Genomic DNA, 23,116 nt, shown 5'->3' with positions numbered 1-23,116 from the left:
TTTCTAAGCTTAACTAACCCCAAACATGTTTTCCAACGACCGACTACATATGACGGAAGCCAAGCTTGGGAGCAAATTATAAAGGGTCAAGGTCGAGACCCTCTTTAAATGCTATCTTAGAGTCCACAGAAGTTTTAAGCAAATATTTAAGCTTAGTCTTCCCAACTGGTTTCAAGATTTTGAGTTTGAAATATATGCAAAATCCGCAGGAATGTGAAACAGATCCGAAGAACAAACAATTCTAAGCTATGACGAATAAATTATCTCACTTTTTAGCAATGCAATTCGTATCTTTTGGCGGACTTTTCAAGGCCTTATCGAGTGTTATAAATACATATTACAAATTCCGACAATCAACGAAATTAGAAGGTGTGTTGACACTTCTTGGGCAAATACAAACACATTCGCAGACCATTGGTCGCACCTTTCTTGGCACATCAAGTGCTGGTCAAATAGAAGGGTGCCATCTCGACCTTGAATTCAATAAGAGCCATAATTGTTCATTACAGTTCATTGGGGGTGAATTTAGGGAACGATATATCGTCTAATCATCCCTGTTCTCTTGGGAACCTGATATTTCCATCGTTTTCGACACCACGAAAACTGTGTTGTCAAATTAACAAACTTTCGGTTGGCTTTAGAATTCCACGAATTTCGAAATGAACTCATTTGTCCAGTCGAAAGAAACGGGTTTATGCTTATTGACTTTTGTAAGCATTTATATGGGCGTTTTATGCTTATGGTTATACGTTTTCGATTGCCTGGCACTAATTTGCTGGCGCCATTAGTTGGGAATTTGGTTTTTTTTTTTGTTGACTTGCAGATAAAAGCGGGAAGTACTTGGAATTCCATTTGAAGTGCATTTCCTTACGCTAATAGTATAGAGTGTGAGTTCATTATTTATATCTGGCAAATGCGTGAATTTCTTATCACTGATTGCAAACGTTCAAAACACGATCAAGCAACCGACGTCCTTCATAAAAGTGAATAATAAAAATGTTTAACTGGTGAATCTTTAAGCCTTGTTGCTAATTTCGTAATTTAGATATGCAAGAATATATGAAATATAATATATCTTGTACTGTTCTATAAATGCAAATTTTATGTTCACCAAATTCGAATTGGATTTCTTTCGAGTAAGCGTTTAAATGTTTTTTTTTTAATCAGACTTGTATGATCAAACGTCCTTCTAAGGTTAAGTGTGCTAATCAATGAGAATGACTAAATGCAAAAATAAACATTAACGAATATCAAATAAGCGGCTCCGAACTCTTCTACAACAACTTAACGAACGTTTAATCGTCAAAAACAAATTCAACTTAGAACGTGACATCATCACGCGCTCTTCAAAAAGCCGCATACAGACACATATCCAGATAGTGTGGCTACCCTGTTTTGGTATTTGTGCCGTCGGAGTCGTACACCTTTGCACAATCATTATTTGTGTGAATATTTATGAACTCTTTGTGTGTTGTTCTTGGCCTAGAGGATGATAAAAATAAGCCCGATTACGAATCGGCTTGGTGTTGCATGCAATCGTGCAGAAAGATTTCTGCGGAAAGATCGGATACCTCAATGAATGGGCGAGTTTTCGAGAGTTGGAATCTCCGCTTGAATGGAAAATTGCAAACCGATGAGTCATCGGTTTGGAACAAGTTCAAGATCTTTTCGCTTCTCCATTTCTCACACTCTCTCTATCTCTTTCTAACACTCTCTTCGACTTGACTTACCTGTAAGTGAAGAGCTGCAAAATTATTGATAGGGTATTAACGGTTTAAGGTTTTTTGTGTTATATTACAAGCAAATATTTATTTGGTCATGCAATTCCGAAAATTGTATTTGCCTGGAATCCGATGAATCACTGAAATTCTTTTTTAAAGCTTAGTCATAACTTTTGACATATGTGCTTTTTGACATTTTGAACGAAGGACTTTGTCCGTTTAAGGGAGAGATCTTCTGAATTATGTGCTCCAGAGTTTGGATCCTAAACCACAAAAAAAGCTATCTACTAATGCAAATATACAATACAACAAAATATTTATAGTTATATATGTATATATAAATTTATACAACGAAGGACTTTGTCCGCTTAAGAGAGTTGTCCGCTCTAAGAAGATTGTACCGTACTTGCACGTGGACCGTCCATTCTCCACGACGATCCATCACGTATTTGCCAATTAGTTTGTGCCCGACTCTTCTACAAATTGTTTATCAATAAACACGCTTCTTTTGTTGACCACACAACTAGGTTAATTTTTGGCTCGTTAGACTTGTTGTCGCCTTAAGTGATTAAGCATGAACTTAAATTGGAGTATTGGTAATACATTTGCAAGGGCATTTAAGCTTCGTTCTCACCATTTTACAAAGGTCTAGAGAGGAGTGGGTAATGTAGAGAGAAGAGAGTTAAACTGGTTGGGATCGTTCAACTGTAGTCACTTGTTCTCTCTGACACTTTTTACCTTATCTTTTAGCGCTTTTGTTTTGCTTGTGAGCTTCTGCTTTGAGTTGCTCGCTGTTTTCAGATCTACTACGTTTATGGCTTTATGTGTTTGGCACTTGAATTTATCGGGTTTATCAGCCGATTTAATACTTTTACAATTGGCTCGACACTTGGAGGAGCCTTTGTTGACGTTCTAAATTTTCTGTAGGGTTTGCTTTTTTTTTATGGATCTGCAGAACCTTTCTTTTGTGCCCCGTTGATTAGATTGTGTTGAAAAAGGGTGGTTAACTTAAATTATTGCCCAGCTCTGCCCCTGCATGGAGTTATCAGTACACAAAAAAGTTTACTAATTGCCACGAAATGTTTAACAACTTGGAAATGCTTGATTTTTGTGCCGAGAGTTGTGGCAACATGACCATTAGCTTATCTGTAGATGGGTTATTCCCACAAACTAACACACACACCACACAAAACTCACGTCATGTGTCAGCCAACAAATCAAAGCCAAAGCTACCTTAACTCCTGCCCGCCCACTTCTTATCGATTTTTGAATTTATCAGGCCAAAGAAAAACATTGACCAAAGTTTGCCGAGGCCCTGAACGGAAATAAAGATAGGATGAACGAGCCGAGCGTAAATAGGGAAATCACACATTAATTGCCGGCAGTTGAAACATTTGTTCAAACAAGTTAATTAAGGCCCTAGGAAGATTATTCAACGCCCGCACTTGAGTGGCTAAAATTGGTAAAACAAAAAAAATAATCTTTTGCCGAAAATTAATAACTCTGATTGTGGGCGTTTGAATTTTGAGTGTTTTACATAAACAATTCATTTCTCAATCAACGATGACGCCATTCGAAATGTTTATTCTTTCGGCACAAACTTCTCAAGCATTGCATGGAATTTTGACTACTAACCCCGAAATCAAGTTTATCGAGAAATTCTAATATGCGATCTCTTTTTTTAAATAATTCCCCGTTTTAGACGAACGCGATGCCATTCAGAAGAAGACTTTCACAAAATGGGTTAACAAACATCTGAAAAAGGTGAGTTAATGATCGAGCTTTAAATGGTATGGTGCCCACCGCAAAAGCATAAAACTTAACTGAAATTTGTGAAACCTACTGATTGTTTTTTTTTTTGAAATTTCCATTTAACACCTTTCCCACAAGCAGCATTGGAAGTATGCTAAGGTACTAGCCAATAATCATAAAATAAAATTTATAGTTATTTTCTTTCTTAACATACGATAAATGAATTTCCTGCGATTTTCAGACCTATACTATGCTACATGTTTGTGTAACCACAAATGGCATACCCTGTTGTTCTCAGTCTGTAAGTCGAGCTAAAAAGGATTACCTAAAACTAAATATTTCTTGATGTTTTATTATTTTTTGCTGTTGTTAGTTTTGAGCAATATTAAAATTTTCTTTTTAACTGCAAGGTTTAATACACCACTTTCAATTGATGTTGTTTTCTTGAGTTTTTACTGGCCGCTTGTTTAAAATGTTTAATTTTACCTTGCGGCTTGTTTTTTCTTTTTTTGCTGTTCAGTGCCAGCATTTTTTTGAGTTGTTTTGCCTGCATGTCTTTTTTTTTGTTTGGTATACTCTCTAATTTATTTGAATGGACTTTTACTGGTATGCCACTATAACACCTCCCCCATCTGCAGGCCAATCGTCGTGTGGTGGACTTGTTCGAAGATCTGCGCGATGGTCACAATTTACTTTCACTCCTGGAGGTGCTATCTGGCGAACACCTGGTAAGTGTTATTCAATTGGTTTCTTGGCAGTTTTGTCACGCTCTCGCCAATGTCTTTTATTCACTTCGATGTTTTTTTTTTGATTTCCTATAGCCACGTGAGAAGGGTAAAATGCGTTTCCATATGCTGCAGAATGCACAAATGGCTCTGGACTTTTTGCGCTACAAGAAGATCAAACTGGTCAACATACGCGCCGAGGATATTGTCGATGGCAATCCAAAGTTGACCCTGGGCCTGATCTGGACCATCATATTGCACTTTCAGGTGAGTTGTACCTGTATACATAACTATATATTTTCATTGATTGAGCAATTGGAGCAAAACTGTGGGCGCCGATTTTTGGTGGGCAGCGATTCAAAGTCAGCGAGTCAGCAAAAGCAAACGCCCACGAGCCGCTCTTTGCGACTCAATGACTGGCTGACTGACTGAATGACTGGCTGAATGACTGAATGACTGACTGACTGACTGAAGGTGACCCCCCGGTCTAGAGTTTGTTTTCATTTGGGCGTTTGGATCGATTCATTGAGCCGACTTGGCAGCAGCGGCAGCCTACACAGCAAGCAGATAGCTACAGTCTTGACACGCTACGACAAACTACGCTCGATCTTTATTTTTTATTTTTTTTTTTGGCAAACACGGCCCAGCCTTTTAAGGCAACCCGATTGCCTTCTCTTTGCCGCCGCCGCTGACTGACACACATAACGATGCTGCTGCCGCTGCTGCTGCTGCTACAGTTCGTCGGCAGCAAGGCCGCGAGTTGGCTTTAAAGGCGTCGTGGGGGCGGGGGGAGTGGTTTTGGCCACCTACACAACAACTGGCAGCAAGGCAAGGCAAGCCGGCCCAATGAAATGCTGCATTGGGATGTAGTCTTAAACAAAACAACAATCCCTGTGGGATAGCTTTTAAAAATATATCATATAAGATATATGTATATATAAAGAAATTTACAAGTAAACACACTTGACAAACAAGCATGATATCAAAAATATTCTATGAGTATAAAAACAACAATGAGCTTGATATAATCAAAAATATTCGGAGTATAAAAGCAACTATGAGCTTGATATATAGTTAACGAGCTTAAATGTTGAATTTAAGATGACGGATACTGTGATTAAAGAACTTCAATTATATTGTTTTTTGGCACTGACTCATCGATGAGATACATTTCCGCAGTATGTGTGTCAATACGAATCGGGGATATTTCGTAATCTGCGACGAGCGCAGATGCATTTTTCAAGTCGTCGTTCGTTGGCTGTCGATGTGGCTGCGGCTTTTCTTGACTCCAACTTGATCGATGGGGCGCATAAATGCTCAATGATGCTGCCAGTTCACCGACCATGAGGCAACAGCAACTAGCAACAGCCGCAGCAGCAGTCGCAGCAACAGTCGCAGCAGCAACACGCAACTGTGGCTGCCAAATGGCGTTCATTCAATTGAGGCGAACGAATTGTAAATCACTTGACAATGTGAAACTCAATCGCGCGTCACTTACTGTTTACTGTTTTCTGGCTTATTCATTATTTCTTGTCTGCCTGCCGCCGCCAAGGATTTATGTATATTGTCGCTGCCTGTTGCGGGTGTCTGATGTCATCCGAATGTTGTGGCTCACAGAAAAAAACAAATATGCAAATTGACTGCGATCGACATAAAAGGATATTTCTTGTTTTGCATACCAAATGATTTGACTTACAGCGTTCTCAGTCTCAATTCATTTTTTGTTATCCAAATCTAAATCCAAATCGCAATCGACATCTTGCAATTATGACATAATTCCTATTTCCATTCGTGTGCAAAAAAAAAAAAAAGAAACGAAGCTTTTTTGTATATTCAATTAATGATCGATGTTTTGTGGGTCAGCGCGTTGCGAAAATATATTGTTAAAGACGAACAAAATAATAATAAGTGCTGGAGCAATTTTCTAAACAGCAGCCGCTGGCAGTTTGTAACGCTGCTTAGCTTGTAATTAAGTTATAAATTGTGCATGCGAATTGATTTGATCTATGAACCACCCACAACAACAGTAAAAACAATACAATCAATCAGATACTTTACTTGAGAACATAAAACCTGTTGAGCTGCATTGTAATTTCTAGTGCTTAACACGTGGTCTCAATGATTCCCCAACAAATTAGTGCATATTTATGGCAGCTTTTAGCTTAATTATTACAGGTTCTAGCGCGCTCTAGTTAGTTGAGAGTAAAACCGATGATAAATTAAGTATAACAACTTCATTCAGTTGGTTTAAGATACTTTTACCTAGAATCATTATGGCCCAATTCTTTGGCTTTACACTAAACTACCGAAAAGCTGTACGATTAAGTAGCAAACCTTAGTACTTTTTAATATATCCAATACTTTTTAATATCTCAATTTATGCAGCCAACGTATTATGCGATTTACTGCTTTATTTAGTACACCCAAAGCGCCATATCGAGAGCTACAAATCTTAGGTTAACCTTGCGGCTGCCACGTAAACTTCCTAAGCCGCTCAATTGCTAAATTTAAATAATAAATTGCCGCGATCCCCAAGGCGACGGTGTGTGCCAAATCGCTGAGATCTGTGTCGAATTGTTCTGACAAACGTTTTCATTATGAGCATCAGATAATTTCCCCAGCAATTTGCCATTTTTCATTGCTCGTTAGTTGGAGGTGAGTAGTGCGGGCATGTATGCCGGGCATTTATATTTGGCCAAAATGCCATGACCGATGTTTAGTCAGGTCGCCCAGGCATGAAAGCTAACGCCTCGAAAGAAAGCCAAAATACAATGACCAAAGAGCCACCGAAAAGCCCAGACATTCTCACGTCATCGTTCGAATTTGAAAAGATTATTATTTTTATTTTTGGGACTGCTGTATGTGGCGTTTGATTTATTATAATACGCCAAGGTATGTGTTACAATAAAGTCAATGCCAGTTGGGAAACGGCAACAACAGACAATAACGAGAATTACTTGAAAAAAAATCAGGTGGAATAAAGGTGTTTTTTTTAGTGCCCTGCCCATGACATCAGCAATCCTCGGTTCTTGCCAAACGAAAGACTTCAACGCAAGCAACGAACTCGAACTCTCGACCAGCTGGCTGTGGAGCATATCAAATGGCCAAAACCGATTGCCAACAGCAACAAAAACAACAGATGCACTTATTTGTCTTAATTTATGACATTGATGACTGAATTTTTGAATAGCTACGTTGTGTGTGGGTTCAATCTCGATCTCGAAATCTATCTATAGCCATCGCAGATAAAAACAAACAGATTTTCATTAATAAATCGATAGCTTGGCTTTTGACCAAATAAGGAAACAAGCTGCCCGTTCGCCTCTCTGTCTCTTTCTAATTATGATTCGCCATCCTTTTCTGTTTGGTATGCAAATGTCATGAGCTGTCTGGAATAGTTATTTGCACTCGTGAAGCGTTTACCCAATGTATATGTAAGTGTGTTTCTAATGACTTGTAATTAATATGAAAACTGACCGCTGCTGTATAGATTTCAAGTGTGTAGATGGAATTATAGGCGACGAGGTAAACGATTCGATCTAGCTGGCAATGATGATGATGATGAGCCCACACGGTGATATCCCTAGGAATGTCATACGTATTTGGTGTGATGCGACACCTACACCTCACTAGTCACTAGTTACTAGTCACCCCCACAAGTTCCGTTCGAGGTTTGGGCGATTAACTAGAACAGCGAGTACAGAGAACAAAAAGATAAGATATTTCTATATAATTAATTATATGTCGATTATTTGTGGGTAATTAATTGGGTTTTATAGATGGAACATTGTTATATAGATCGATATGATTATGATTAGTATTAATCATTTTGGCATATACTACATATTTTTTTCTGCGTGTGAAGATTCCCGTTGGGTTGTAAGACTAGGAGAGGTTAGTATGGATATTAGTAGCTACTGATTCCGCTTTGTTTTCCCACCACAAACAACACATTTCAAGTGAAAAACAGTGCTCAAATTACGAATAGTGGCAAACATAATGCAGCATTTGTTTACTGGGTTGCATCATATCGTTATTAATAAGCATATGCCCAATATGAGTACTTAGCCGTAATACCTCACCACCCCCCTCCCCGCCACACCCCGCACCACATTCCTGCAGCGGCTAATTAGATTTGCAATTCAGTTGCACAGTTTCTCTGAGCTACGGGAAACTCAAGGTGTGGGGTCTACTCGTACGTCTGCCTGTATTGACCATATTGACTATAGCGATTCGAGAGTGTGTGTGAATCGAAAAACAACTGACAGCAGTTAAGCGTATTTATTACCCATACATAAATATGGCCAGCAAATATGCCGGGCCAACAACAATAACAACAACAAGAACAACAGATGTAGTTGTCGACGCAGTCAGTGCCTTTTACTCCATATAGGGCAACGCCATCGGGGGTTTAAGCCATGTAACATGCTAATTAACCCATGTTGGCACTACGCGAGCGAGTGTGTCGAATGTTTATTTGTATCTTGAGCACACGCGAATCAAAGGCACTTCCGTCTGGTTGGCCCAGCCTCGCATATAGATTTCGACACCCACTTGAATCGAAGCCGTTTGGACTTTCTAAGTGCAAGATTATTGCAATAGTTCTGACTTGCCAGCCATATTTGGCCAAGAGATTGATGGGGGAAATGCATGCAATGTGTCGGTGATTGTTGCTAATTTGCATTAATTATAATGTAAGTCTTTATATAAAAGCTTGTTTCTTCGGATACTAAATTAATTTAACTTTGAAAATTGTATAATGCTTGAAGGGATTATGTCAACCGCAATAAATTACCTTTCTTGTCCACACAAAATGTTTTAATTTGCTTCTTGTTTGTTGTTAATGTTTTAATTTGCTTCAAGTGACTTTATTCGTCTTTTCCCATTTTCTTTGCCATTTTCCAACGCTTTTCGCGGCTGCCCTTTATCATTTGCTGTGAGTGAAACCTGTTAACATCAGTGGTCATTTCTGCTTTTTTGGGTCACTATGCGATGTAATGAGTTGGTCGTGATGTGTTATGAGATTGAAATTCCAACTGCGAAGTCCCAAAAATACCATGGGGTCATAGCGAATCGTTGTTTTCTTTCGTTATTTTTTTTTACTACCCAACAGGGTTTTTAATCAAAACTCGTTGTTCACAATCTACTACCATTTTGACTACTTCTTCATTTATATTTTACCCTCTGCCTTGTTCTTTTCCATCATCAAGTTCTCTGTCTTGTTGCCATTATTATTATTATTCTTTGGTCGGGTGTTCTTGTACTGGATGACGTACTACCAACGACTTTGGTTGGAACCACTGAATGAGTTGGGGCTACCACAACAAAATTTCAAATGAGAGAGGGAAAACTGAAGCCGGTGTTGTATAACGTACCATCTCTTTTTGTGCCTAACCTAGCTTCATATGTTTTGTAAGCCTTGGAGTAAGAGATCACAATTCAAGCGGAAGTATTCAATTAGCTTATAAAAGCATTTAAATTAATTAAATTACTTGGGCTTTTAGGGCGATTATTTAACAGGTAAAAGTAATGGTCAAGCTGAAGTGTATACATTTATTCACTAGTTCTATATCAAACTTTATACTTCTTCGTAAGTAAGTGAGTTGTTCAGAACTAAATGATTTTAAAGATACTACCATCTTAGTATAATAATTTAGGCATTTATTTGGAAGGATTAAAATACCTTAATTAACTAATTTTCGATTGTAGACCTTTGGTTGAAAGTGGGCATCTATAAATGACATATGTGTCTCCATTAACAATTATCCAGTTTGTAAGGGTATTTCAAGCATCAGTGCCCTTGTGTTGTTGTTGTAGTTGCTGCTACTGCGTTACGTGTGTGTGCGTTAGCGTGGGCGTCGCTGCCTGCGTCGACTTATGCGTTGCCATGGCAGCGGCGTCAAAAACACAGGTGTTGGTTGCAAATACGTCATCAAAGAGTTACCGCAGCGGTGGCAGAAACAGGTGGAATGGCAGCAGAGGTGGTGGCCGAGGCAGTGGAGTGTTGCCACCAACACACGTACACACGCACAGCTGTCAGCACGATCGCGATTCCATATCCATATATTCCATATTCCGCTCGTGACGCCGACGTTGACGTTAACGTCAACGCCAACGCAGGCAGCGATCGCCATGTGCCAATTCCACTTTGTTTCAGCTTCGCTTCTATTCTGGCCTGTAAACAAAAAAAAAAAGCGAAGCAGCGCAGCAACGGCGACGTCGACGCCGACAGAAGCGTCAACACCTGGCCAAAGCCACACTTTAAGCGTTTTAACTTGGCCCGATCGCTTTTAGTTGTTGTCGAGACGCCGCCGCACACATTTCACGATCCCTCTCCATAAATATTTGCAAAAATTAAATAGAAATAAATAAAACGCATGCGTTCCACGGGAACCGCGGAATTTCAGAACTGTTCGAAAACAACGGGAACGCTTTTTCGTAAACCCGGAAAATCTTTATAAAGTGTGTGTGTGTGTGTGTGCCCTAGAAAGATCCTAACCCAAAGCCAAAGTGATTTCAATCAATTAATGCGACTTCGCATGATGTCAGAATCTTGCGTTATAATCGCTCTCAGCTTCTCTGATTTATTAAATGCCGCCAATTTCAATTGATTTCAATCTCTCGCAATTTAGTTCCATTTCAATTATTTTTTTATGACGAGTTTATTACCGAAGTGCGGGGCACGGTTTGTTTCAATTCGTTCGTTTGTTTGCAAACAAAATGCCCCGCGAACGGAGTCAAGTAGCTGTAAAATAATGACGTGCACCCCGCTGTTGATCTCGCCGTCCCCTTCCTCATCCATCCCTCCCTGCCCGATTCCATCTCGTTTCGGTTTTGGTTTCGGTCTCGGATTTTTCGCCGCTGTTCCAGTTCGTAGCTTTGAAAAACCATTTTTTTTTTGTGCGTGTGTGTCTCGTATTTTATTTTGCAATTTTCAACGCTCTCCTCAAGTGGTTTATTGTTTATTGTTTGTCTCGTTGGATCTGTGGATGGTTTATTAATTTTAATTTATATGCCCACAAATCGTCTAAATCTGAAAATGCACCCATATCTAAATGAACTGCTTGTTTGGTGTTCTTCCTTCTTTAATGAGCTTTAATTTATGATTCCTATTTGCAAATAATGAATCTTCCATCTGAAATCACTTTCAAATGATTTAGTGTTTGATTCACTGCATTTTATGTTTTCTTAATTGAATTTCTAGTCGCCAAAACCGGAATTTTGTACATTTCTTTTAACAAATACCAAATTAGTTGTCATGCCCATTAGTCTTCCACACTGCCAAGCTTAACTACTGAAGGTATTTTGAAATTTTGATTGGCTTCAGATGCATTAGCCATTTAATTTATAACCTCGAGCTTCAATAATTTTCTGAATTAACGCTCCTTGTCGTCGAGCAATGCAAATTGGCAGGCACCATTGAAAATCGCACATCTCCAAACTCTGAACAGTAGCCAAAAAGCCCAAATAGGCAAAGACCAGATTCAGTTTTTTGCCGCCTTTCAAAAGACTCATTGAGAATGTCAAGCCATTAACGCCTCTTAGAGACGCCTCCACAGACACTTTTTCGAGCTGTTCGTTCGCTGCGGCCCCAGGTATTTTTCTTATTTCTCTATCATTTTTTGTTTTAGGCATAATCACATAAAAAACAGCGCGGATCGTTTATAGTGTGCTTAAAACGCTGCAATTAGCATTTTTGGTGGAATGGTTGTGATATGTGTGTGTGTTTGTTTGTTTGTCACGCTGTTGCGCAGGCGTGAAACGCAGCCGCAACCTCCAGTTAAAAAAGTCCGTTCTCCATTACCAATGCAAAACAAACATTTGTCGTGCCTTTTTTGCTGGGTGGGCGATCTTTTTGGCCTGGCCAACTGTTTTATTGATCTTGAGCTATATAGATTAATCTGGAGGTTTCCATTAGACGCAGAGGTTGTAACAAGGCGGTACGAATATGTTTATAAGCTAACCAGCTGTTAGCTTTGATTATAAAGACCAAGACCCTAAACAATTCGGTCACTTCCTGTTTATTAGTGCAATGCCAAAAAAGACACAATTTCACATACTCTGCTGCATTGTTTTTATACAATTTTATCACACTTGCGAATTATTTGCCCCTTCACTTGAACAATTACTGTTGTTTATATTGATTAATATTGACCATCTAAATATTTGCATACAAATTTTGTAGTTAGCACAGAACGTAAGTGGAATATGTGTAATTCTGCTATTTTAGATTTGAGTAATAGATCTTGAAACTTAGTCAAAATGTACAAGCTTAATATCAAGCTCAACATATGCAAGTTCAACATTAAAAAAGAGGAAATTTATTCAAACGTTTTCCTACACTTCCTATAGTGCAAATAAGCCGTACGGCAAACGGTGAATATGCCCGTATTCCCTGTTCCACTACCATATCGTTCCACTCCCCATTTTCCTATGCAAAATAGGCTTGCGTGTTCCGAAACTAATGAATCTCTGCCCATGAATCAGCGGTGTACATTAACTTTTTGCCGTGAATATGTGTGTATTTTTGCAACAAAAAAAAAAAAAAAACAACAAAAAATACAACAAAAAATGACGGCAGCAAAAGAAGCAACAAAATAGCGCCAAGAGCAAGACAGACAGACAGTTGGGATAATTATGTGTACGTACAACACAATAAATAATTCGCAACAACAATGGGGCCGCCCTTCCTCCCCTCGGCATACCCATCCCCCCTCGCTCCATAATTCTTCACTCCACTTTGGCTCCGTTCGGTTAAATTTACTCCACTTCAGTTCTCGATGGGGTTTCTGACAAACTCCAGGGCAATGCCACATAGAACCAGACATCCGGTGCTGGTTTGGGGATTTGACTTTGGCTTTAGGTTTGGCTTAATTAAACTCAAATTGTAAGGACCGGCAAATAATTAAACTTATTTTGGCAATCACGTAGAATTACGAAAATCGGCGCAAAAGAAACGCGGCACAACGAAACGATTTTCTAACGAACCTTAGAACGAAACGACACAAAGTGAAACAAACGAAAGCATCGATAACTGCGAAAGCAGTTCGATTAATACGATAACATGCACTCCAGCTCGCAATCGACGCTGAAGCGCACACAACAACTGGTGCGGCAGACAAATGGCGGCAGGGGCGATGTTCTGAGCAGCGGATCCGAAGTGGTTCACTCCTCCCGAGGACCGGCAATAACCACCAATATCGATGACTCCAACTTGCGCTATCGTCATGAGACCAAGAGGGAGCGCACTGTGGAAGCGGTGATTACGGATTATCCAGGTGTATCTCCCCTGGGTAGCGTTCCTCATGAACGAACCAACTTTGAGCGCACTGTGACCTTCCAAGATCCCGCAGGCAATTCACGTCGCCTCTCCGAGACAGGAGCTTTGGTACCGGCCGGTGCAATTCCATCGTCGTCGACCCATTACCAACAGGTGACGCGAAATAAACGCATCTCCACGGAGGTTTTGGGCTCCAGTGTGGAGAGCACCAAGACATCGCAAAGAGCGCCAAATGGCCATCGCCGTGTAACCACGCACATTGTCCGGAAAGTGACCACTTTGAGCAGGGCAGAGGAAAATGCTCAGCCTGCCGAGGATTTGTTGCCTCCGGCTAAAATGATTCGCAGCTCGGAATTGGAGTATCGTCGCGCCCTGCCGCCGGCTATAGAGTCGTCGTCCACGCAGCGCAGAGAGGTAAAAATCGAACTTCGGGATAAAAATGAAGGATGACTTCTCTCTAAGAATTTAAATTAGACAACCACCGTTTTGCTCTGCTCCAATTAATCAATGAATTTCCTATCGTATATAATTTAAACCTTACTTATTACTTAACTTAATCATGCACAGATCTCCGATATTGTTGTGGGCAAAGAGGACAACGTATCCGCTCGGGAGGCTCTGCTGCGCTGGGCACGTCGCTCCACTGCTCGGTATCCGGGCGTACGTGTCAACGACTTTACGTCGTCGTGGCGAGATGGATTAGCTTTCTCGGCGTTGGTGCACCGCAACCGACCGGACTTGCTTGACTGGCGAAAGGCAAGGAACGATCGGCCAAGGGAGCGCCTCGAGACGGCCTTCCACATTGTGGAGAAGGAGTACGGAGTTACGCGTTTGCTGGATCCTGAGGGTAAGTTAACTATTAAATGTTTATAGTTATCCATCTAATTGTAAACCCTTGAATTTAGATGTGGATACCAACGAGCCGGATGAGAAGTCTCTCATCACGTACATTTCATCGCTGTACGATGTGTTCCCGGAGCCACCCTCTATCCATCCACTCTTCGACATGGAGTCACAACGTCGCGTGCACGAATACCGCGACCTGGCCCAGCAGTTCATCTACTGGTGCCGCGAGAAGACCGCCTATCTGCAGGAGCGTTCCTTCCCGCCCACTCTTATTGAGATGAAGCGTCTGCTGAGCGATCTGCAGCGTTTCCGCAGCGACGAAGTGAGCGCCCGCAAGCGCGAGAAATCCAAGCTCATTCAGATCTACAAGGAGTTGGAGCGCTACTTTGAAACAGTGGGTGAAGTCGACGTAGAGGCCGAACTGCGGCCGGATGCCATCGAGAAGGCCTGGTATCGCATGAACACGGCGCTGCAGGATCGCGAGGTTATCCTTCAGCAGGAAATTGAGCGACTGGAACGGCTGCAACGACTGGCCGATAAGGTTCAGCGTGAGATCAAGCATGTAGATCAGAAGCTTACCGATCTAGAGACCCGAATTGGCGAGGAGGGTCGGCGCATCGAGCGACTGCATCCCGTGGACGCTAAGAGCATTGTCGAGGCGCTTGAAACCGAGATCCGGCACCTGGAGGAACCCATCCAGGACATGAACCAGGACTGCCACGTGCTCAACGAGGGTCGCTATCCCCATGTCAGTGAGCTGCACAAGAAGGTCAACAAATTGCACCAGCGTTGGGCTCAACTGCGCACCAATTTCCACACGAACCTGGTACAGAAGCTGTCCGGTTTGAAGTATCCCGTCCACGAGACCACGGTGACGCGTCAAACGCGCATGGTGGTCGAGTCCCGACAGATCGACACGAATCCCCATTTCCGCGATCTGCAGGAGCACATTGAGTGGTGCCAAAATAAGTTGGTATGTAAAAGTTAATCATATGCTGTCTTTAATATGAATTAATCGACTGTTTTCGTGTTGCAGAAACAATTGCTTGCCGCTGATTATGGCAGCGATCTGCCGTCGGTCAAGGAGGAACTGGATCGCCAACAGCACGAGCACAAGATCATTGATCAGTTCCACACGAAAATACTCAACGACGAACGTCAGCAGACCAAGTTCTCCGGAGATGAGCTGGCTTTGTACCAGCAGCGTCTCAATCAGCTGCAGAAGGTGTATGCCGAGTTGCTTAGCACCTCGACGAAGCGTCTGTCCGATTTGGACTCGCTGCAGCACTTCCTGGGACAGGCCTCGGCGGAACTGCAGTGGCTTAACGAAAAGGAGCAGGTGGAGATTACGCGCGACTGGGCTGACAAACAACTCGATCTTCCCTCCGTGCACAGATACTACGAGGTAAGTGGAGGCCTATGCCCCAATGAATCCCCCACCTTAGAGCTAGTTTTATATATGTGTTGTGCTTCTATCCGTTTACAAGCGTGCATTTGGTAATGGCGACGAGGTAAGACCCAGATTGGTTCATAAATACCATGAGAAATTTTCTACTGCAAAAAAAGAGCAACCAACCAAGTGCACTTATGAAATAGTTTTAATATCGTTACTAATAAAACGTTTTTAATGACCACTACAGAACCTTATGTCCGAACTGGAGAAGCGCGAGATGCACTTTGCCACCATCCTGGATCGTGGAGAGGCACTGCTGAACCAACAGCATCCGGCCTCCAAGTGCATCGAAGCCCATCTGACAGCCCTGCAACAACAGTGGGCCTGGCTGCTGCAGCTGACACTCTGCTTGGAGGTTCATTTGAAACACGCCACGGAGTACCATCAGTTCTTTGGCGAGATCAAGGATGCCGAGCAGTGGCTGGCCAAGCGTGACGAAATACTCAACAGCAAGTTCTCACAGTCAGACTTTGGCTTGGACCAGGGTGAAACTCTACTCAGGGGAATGCAGGATCTGCGCGAGGAACTGAATGCCTTTGGCGAGACAGTGGCCACACTGCAGCGAAGGGCACAGACAGTGGTGCCTCTTAACAAGCGACGCCAGCCGGTAAATCGACAAGGACCCGTGCAGGCCATCTGTGCCTACAAACAGCAGGGTCAACTGCAGATCGAAAAGGGCGAGACTGTTACGCTCCTGGACAACTCGGGACGTGTGAAGTGGCGCGTGCGCACTGCCAAGGGTCAGGAAGGACCCATACCGGGCGCTTGCCTGCTACTTCCACCTCCTGACCAGGAGGCCATCGATGCCGCCGAACGTCTGAAGCGTCTGTTCGATCGATCCGTAGCTCTCTGGCAGAAGAAGCATCTGCGCCTGCGCCAGAACATGATCTTCGCCACCATTCGTGTGGTTAAGGGCTGGGACTTTGACCAGTTCCTGGCCATGGGTCCTGAGCAGCGCACGGCCATCCGGCGTGCCCTCAACGACGATGCCGACAAATTGCTGAGCGAGGGTGATCCAAACGATCCGCAGCTGCGACGCCTGCGCCGCGAAATGGACGAGGTCAATCGCTTGTTCGATGAGTTCGAGAAGCGTGCGCGCGCCGAAGGTGAGTGTGGGAGTACTCGGTATGGGTATCGGTATTAATAGGGGCTTTTGAAGGGTAGGAGATAGTTTTCGCCTCGCTTTTCAGTTGTCGGCGCTCGCCAGCTGTCCAAGACGTTTAATTGATGGAGGCTAATTGAATTTAATGCTTGTGTGTTTTCTCTGAGGCAAGTGGCAAGCAGGAAGCCAGAATGCGACTTAGTCTTGTCAAGCCTAGTCAACCATGAAGAAGCTGTTCGCAAGTGTCAAAACAAGGGGTAATCTTGGGCGCTTCGGGGATATCTAATCTTAGCGATCTCACCATTTTGGTTACAATATTAATCGTTGTTTATCCCTTGCAGAGGAGAGCAAACAGGCCAGTCGGATCTTCACCGAGGAATGCCTTGCCATCAAGAGCAAACTGGAGGACATGGCCCGTGAGCTGGATCAGATTATACTGGCTCCGTTGCCACGTGATTTGGACTCTTTGGAGCATGTGCTCGAAATTCATTCGGACTATGAGCGCAGGCTGCACCTGTTGGAGCCTGAGTTGAAGCACCTGCAGGAGACTTTCCGCACGATTGCGTTGAAGACGCCAGTGCTGAAGAAGAGCCTGGACAATCTTATGGAGCTGTGGAAGGAGCTGAACACTCAGAGTGGCCTGCACAAGGACCGCCTGAAGTTGCTTGAAGCTTCGCTGGCTGGTCTGGAGGACAATGAGCATGTGATTTCCGAGCTCGAGAACGAGCTGGCCAGGCACCAGGATCTGCCATCGACTGCTGAGGGCCTGCAGCAAGTGTTTAAGCAACTGAACCATATGCAGGACATCATTACACAACAGCAGCCGCAAATGGATAAGATGAACGATGCGGCCGATCAGCTGGGACGCATGGGAGTGCCCACCAAGGTGCTCGGCGACCTCAAGAGACTGCACTCGAACGTGGAGCGCCTGAACACGCGCTGGAGTGCGGTGTGCAACCAATTGGGTGAAAGGTAGGTCCACTGGCGCCACCTGCTCTCTTATTTGTGTGGGTGTCGCCTCATTGGCGACCACAGATGGAGATGAACCTGCCTCTCTAACAACGTGTTACTTTGCTTTTACAGAATGCGCTCATGCGAGACGGCTATCGGGCTTATGAAGAATCTCCAGTCGAGCGTGCAAGTGGAGGAATCATGGGTGGATGGCACCACGGAGCGACTGTCTGCCATGCCCACCGCCACTTCGGCGTACGAACTAGACGTGAGTACAAAGACGCTGCCCCTGTAAAAACGAGATTAGCATTTCGATAAGCGATAGTCTCTAGCTCTAGATCTACATACATAGATCCTTGTACAGTTTTTCCGAGTTTTAGCTGTCGCTTACGGTCTCTGCCAGAGATCTCGATCTCCCTTCGCAGGCCAAACACAAAGTATATATACATAGCCTATAAATGGAAACCGTAGTAGCCATTGACCCGCGTCCAAAGTAGTTTGCTCCCAAAGTTGTTGCTCCTATTTTTTTGTTGGGATAAAACCTGCCGGTGTTGGACACGTCTCCGTACTCCTATATATTTATATATATTTTATATGTGTTTATCTATTTTGTATTTTGTTTTTGTACTACATTTCCATTTGTTAACTGTCCCCAAAAGCAGAGAGCAAATCTCCAGTCCCTCGTCCGTATTCCAGCAGTAGTTCTTGTCTAATCTAACAGCAGTCTTTGACATGTAGTGCTGGCCACCACCCACATAAGCATACCACATGTACATATATATACACAGCAGACGGTCCTCCAAATGTGGCCAAATCGACCACCTACACAACAATACCCATATATGTAATCTGTAGCGATATTCCCCCGTCCCACAACACTGTAAATTGATACCAAATTTGTGTAGTAGTTTTGAAACTTACCTACTTTTATGTTTGTAGTCTTGTCCCCTTAGAATTATAAGCTGCACCTATACATAGACCGATATCGAATGATATGGTCTCCTACATTATATATTTCTTCACCCAGTATTATCGTATTTGTAGTTGAAAACTAATTGTATATGTATTTTTGTCTAATTTTTGTATTTTCACCAAAACCAAAAAAAAAAACAAATTTTAAACTTTCTCACACAACAATCAAATATTATCACACACTATAAAACAACACGAAACGATCAAATTATAAAAAACCAAATCGATTTAAAAATCCTGAAAATATTCGAACACCAAAAATACCCCTCGAAAACCTATAGAAACTGCTCGGAGCTGCAATCGAACGAAAACCAAAAATCGAAAATGTCAACGTGGCTGGAGGACGACTTATACGCGAAGCCAAGGTAAAAATTTGAATGCCTGTTGTGGTATGATTGGTATTATTCTGATGACGGCTGATCCATCGTAACCCGGCATCAGCGGACTCCATACATGTGCAATTCGATCGCTTGTCATACGATTCGATGTACTGACTGGGTCTAGTCAAAGTTGGGTTGCGATAGGTCAGTTGGTGGCCAAGTGCCAGCACTTTACGTATGACTGTGTCGAGTGATTGTGAATATTTCGAACGAACACCGAAATCCCTACTTTTCCGCAAGGAAAACACTTTGTAGCCCTATACACACCTCTTAGCTGTTTCTCTACCGAATCTCCAATATATTTAATGCTTTTTAAACCAATTACCGGACTGTAAGCTCCAATTCTTAGTTATCTTGCGGGTAAAGGTGCGTCAATAACACTTGGGTGGAACAGAAACAGCCTGACAAACAAACTTAAACACACAAACAAACAACCAAACAAGAAACCAACCAAACTTACAAAACAAACTAATTAAAAAGCAATTTTACCAAAAAAGTAATTTCGTATTGATTAATCAATAAAATAAAAAGCACTAAATATATCAACAAGCCCCCCTTCTTTACCCTGCCTCCTGAAAAATAAACCAAATTTGTTTAACACACAAAATTACTAACATTTAACCGAAATTAACCAACCAACAACCAACCAATCGAACAACAATGTCAACGTGGGACCTTGAATTCCGGGAGTTAGATCTACGATAGCAAATGCCTACGCTTCGTGGACTGGCTGGTCGAGGCGCGTCCGTCGTTCTCGCCACCTCGCCGGGATCTCCGGCCGGCGGATAGCGATCCGGGCGCCACACAGTATTACAGCCAACGTCTGGACAACCTGAACACGAAGTACGACAGATTGCTGGAACAACTGTCGCAGCGTCTGAAAACTGCAATCGAAGTAAATGGCAGCGATGGTCTGGTGAGTAATCCCGGTGACCCTTTCCCCATTGAAAGGATCTTTGCGAGGTGGTGACGTCAGGGTATATTTTCCACTTCGTTTGTCTACCTCGTTAGCTGGGGTTCGGCTCGAAGTATTCAATTGTTTCGTAATCGCAAAGCGGGGTTCAAGTTCAGCAAACGAGTTTTTACGCTTTCGTTTTCTACAAGTCAAACCGAGTTTTCAAATGCAAATACTTACGTCTACTTCTCTGTGGTATCATTGTATCTCCCCCTCCTTCATCTGTGCCTGTGCCTATCTGTATCTGTATTATTGTATCTGTTACCGCTCCGAATGCCGGCGGTTGGTATATTATTGAATTAACCTTCAGAAACGGTGCACACTGACGACGGCAGAAGCAGCCACATAATGACATCACATCAAATGGCGAATTGACCAAACATTCCGTCAATGGCTTGCCGCTATAAATCACAACTTGATTAATCTATAAAAATTTAAACTATTTAACTTTTTCTGTCATCGTGACCGTCGTTGATCGCCGCTGTCAACTGATGCAGTAATTTGTTTAATGTATCAAATTTATTTATAAACATTGCATTATGTCAGGGGAGTTTCAATAGAAAGAGTAACAAAAACGATAGACATTGTCATGTGCCTGACCAATTAGGCAAATTGGAGACAGATTCGAAATTAATAATGACGACGCCGAATTCTATAAATATTAATGAGGCCCCAGCATTCGTATGGATTCGTATATACTCGAAATTCAATGCCAGGGAACGTCATCAACGTCTTTGTCGCCATCTGTCAACTTTTCTTTTATTGTTTTTTGAATTCCAGTTCCCCCCTTATTTTGACTATTTTTGCTCAACTGGTTTGGGATTTGTTTATTTCCTAGCCGCTCCATCTTCAGAAATTCAATTAAGAATATTATTAACCAACCGAAAAAATACGAAAATATTTGTTAGCAAATATTTAGAAGGCAATTACCATATTGTTTAAATGGAGTTCAGATCGACGGACATGGTGTAAACATAAGTTCAATCAACTTTTGAAGCTAATGTTGTAATCAATAGCATCATTAATACTACAGTGAGAAAAGACAAAGATACTAAGTAAATTTAAATATATATATATATATTCACATCTGCTTAAAAAATAAGATTTAAGTGCCATCTTTGTAAAATTGAACATCTTTAGCCTCAATTTCTTTCTATGTAGTTGATCCATTTCAAAGTAATCCGAATTTGTTGTTTTGGGATCTGTCGAGGCTTTTCGGAGGTGTTGCCTTCGCCTCGAGCGTTGGAGTGACATCATAACTGCTCCATTACCACTTCGCCTTCAAGCCAACTTGATATGCATAGCAGGGGCGGGCGCTGAAGCTCCGCTGGCTTAACTAGACTGAAGAGCGAAATAAGTTATTTAGAAGGTTAGATGGCGGCACAAACTGGTTTGATCTGTTCTTCTGATACTTTGTTCTCGACTTCCGTGTATTGTTTTCGACTTTAATTTGGAGCCAACTCCAGCAGCGCACTCCCTTCCCATTCCCCTCCCATCGCCAATTTCCCTCATTTCAGGCCTTGCCATTGTAAATGGATTGTTTATAATGTTTTGGCGCAACAGCTGTGGAATGCTCACCGAAAACTAGCCGGCATTTGTAAGCTCTCTCTCTCTCCCAGTGGCAATTGTTTCTCTGAATCTAAAAAAAAAGCTCGCTCTCGCTCTCCACTTGGCCAATTGATTCTCAGAGTGGCGCTGCTCCATTCAGTACCGAAAGCGACGTGGTTGTGTAACGTCGCGTATCCGCTGTGTGTGCCGACTTGCTGCCGGTGAACGAAATTTAACAAAGGCCAAAACCTTTAAAACCTCCCGTTTTTGTTGGCAACCAAAGTCTATGGAATTTGAATTCGAATCGAGCGTGTAATTATGAGTGAATAGTTGTGATAACTAACAGGGCAAATAACTTGCCAAAACTCAAATAGAGAACATTGCTCATACGCCGCATGGGCAGACATGATGTCACACATATACGGCCGGATAGAAAGTGTGTCCGTGTCGTTGTCTTGGTGCCTTAAATTTCAATTAAATGCGAACCGTGTCGCATTGGTTCGCTTTTATTTTGTTAGAAGAAATTTAAATTCGCTGCCGCCATCGACCCCTCGACGTTTGAATTTGTGCCGCAAAGAGTTCTATTATAACCCGAAATGAAGTCACTCGTCGAGTGCTTTGCAACAACTCAAATACAACCGAAACGCAAACAGAAGAGTGTGAAAACGAAAATAAAAGAAATACATTATTAATATAGCCTTGAACATGTCGCAAGAATCGGAATGTTGATATTTTCGGCCGTCTGTTTTGGTGTTAATGAAAGCGCACACACAAAAAAAAAAAAAATAAAAAACGAGAAAATGAAAATCTATGACTGAAATTTCGTAGTGAGTCAGCGAGTTTAGGGTCATTATAGGTTGCATAAAACCATAAAATGCTGCACTTAAAATGGGAAGCCCGAAAAACTGTGGAAACTATTCTCCCGCTCGATTACTAGCTGACTAGCGTGAATTATGACTTCCTATCAACAAGAGGATCGCGGGAGTGTCAGGGCTGGCGCTTATCTAATCTATGAGGTGCAATCCATCAGAGCTGATGTGATGCTTGGAATTGAGCGATCGGTTTCCCAGGAAACGCCACCCGGAATGCCGGTGGGAAGAGTATTTGTTAGTTCGCTCAGCTTTCATGCACTTTCCCTTTGATTTTATCGATTAAACTAGATGCCTTCGTATGCCTTCTATATATACTTCGTTGCATATATAGTATATATATTTTTAGCGGCATTCTAACGATAAATCAGGAATGAAAGCGAGCGTTTTGGGGTCTATGCCTCCACTGAAGCACAAGGGAGGCGCCTATTTTCATAGTGCCACAAAGGCGAGGTCCAATTGCAGGCTGCATGCTGCACGCTCTCGTTGGAGCTTTTCCTCTCTCGTTTGCGCTCTCTTACCCCCATTTAAAGCCGGCACAACGTGGCGTATTAGTCATGTT

The 23,116-nt window shown here is 42.4% G+C and overlaps 1 protein-coding gene across 20 annotated transcripts in view; it reads left to right on the top strand.

The window, feature by feature from the left end:
- LOC6734375 (microtubule-actin cross-linking factor 1) overlaps positions 1-23,116 on the top strand; it is a 75,984-nt gene that overhangs the window by 20,652 nt on the left and 32,216 nt on the right. For 6 of the 20 annotated variants that reach the window (XM_039291781.2, XM_039291779.2, XM_039291776.2 and 3 more), the window contains exons 2-12: positions 3,424-3,485; positions 4,112-4,201; positions 4,295-4,465; positions 14,046-14,325; positions 14,384-15,297; positions 15,361-15,729; positions 15,965-16,883; positions 17,221-17,851; positions 17,963-18,098; positions 19,084-19,167; positions 19,877-20,098. In XM_039291781.2, coding sequence (XP_039147715.1) covers positions 3,424-3,485; positions 4,112-4,201; positions 4,295-4,465; positions 14,046-14,325; positions 14,384-15,297; positions 15,361-15,729; positions 15,965-16,883; positions 17,221-17,851; positions 17,963-18,098; positions 19,084-19,167; positions 19,877-20,098 — 3,878 coding nt within the window. Of the gene's footprint in view, positions 1-3,423; positions 3,486-3,614; positions 3,633-3,714; positions 3,775-4,111; positions 4,202-4,294; positions 4,466-10,474; positions 10,661-13,129; positions 13,893-14,045; positions 14,326-14,383; positions 15,298-15,360; positions 15,730-15,811; positions 15,836-15,964; positions 16,884-17,087; positions 17,137-17,220; positions 17,852-17,962; positions 18,099-19,083; positions 19,168-19,876; positions 20,099-21,834; positions 21,907-23,116 lie in introns of those variants that run through there. The other 14 variants (XM_039291777.2, XM_039291774.2, XM_039291773.2 and 11 more) reach the window with 10 other exon arrangements.

This window comes from Drosophila simulans, chromosome 2R, assembly GCF_016746395.2.
Source record: "Drosophila simulans strain w501 chromosome 2R, Prin_Dsim_3.1, whole genome shotgun sequence".
Lineage (NCBI taxonomy): Eukaryota > Metazoa > Arthropoda > Insecta > Diptera > Drosophilidae > Drosophila > Drosophila simulans.
This window is presented reverse-complemented; position numbering and strand designations above follow the sequence as displayed.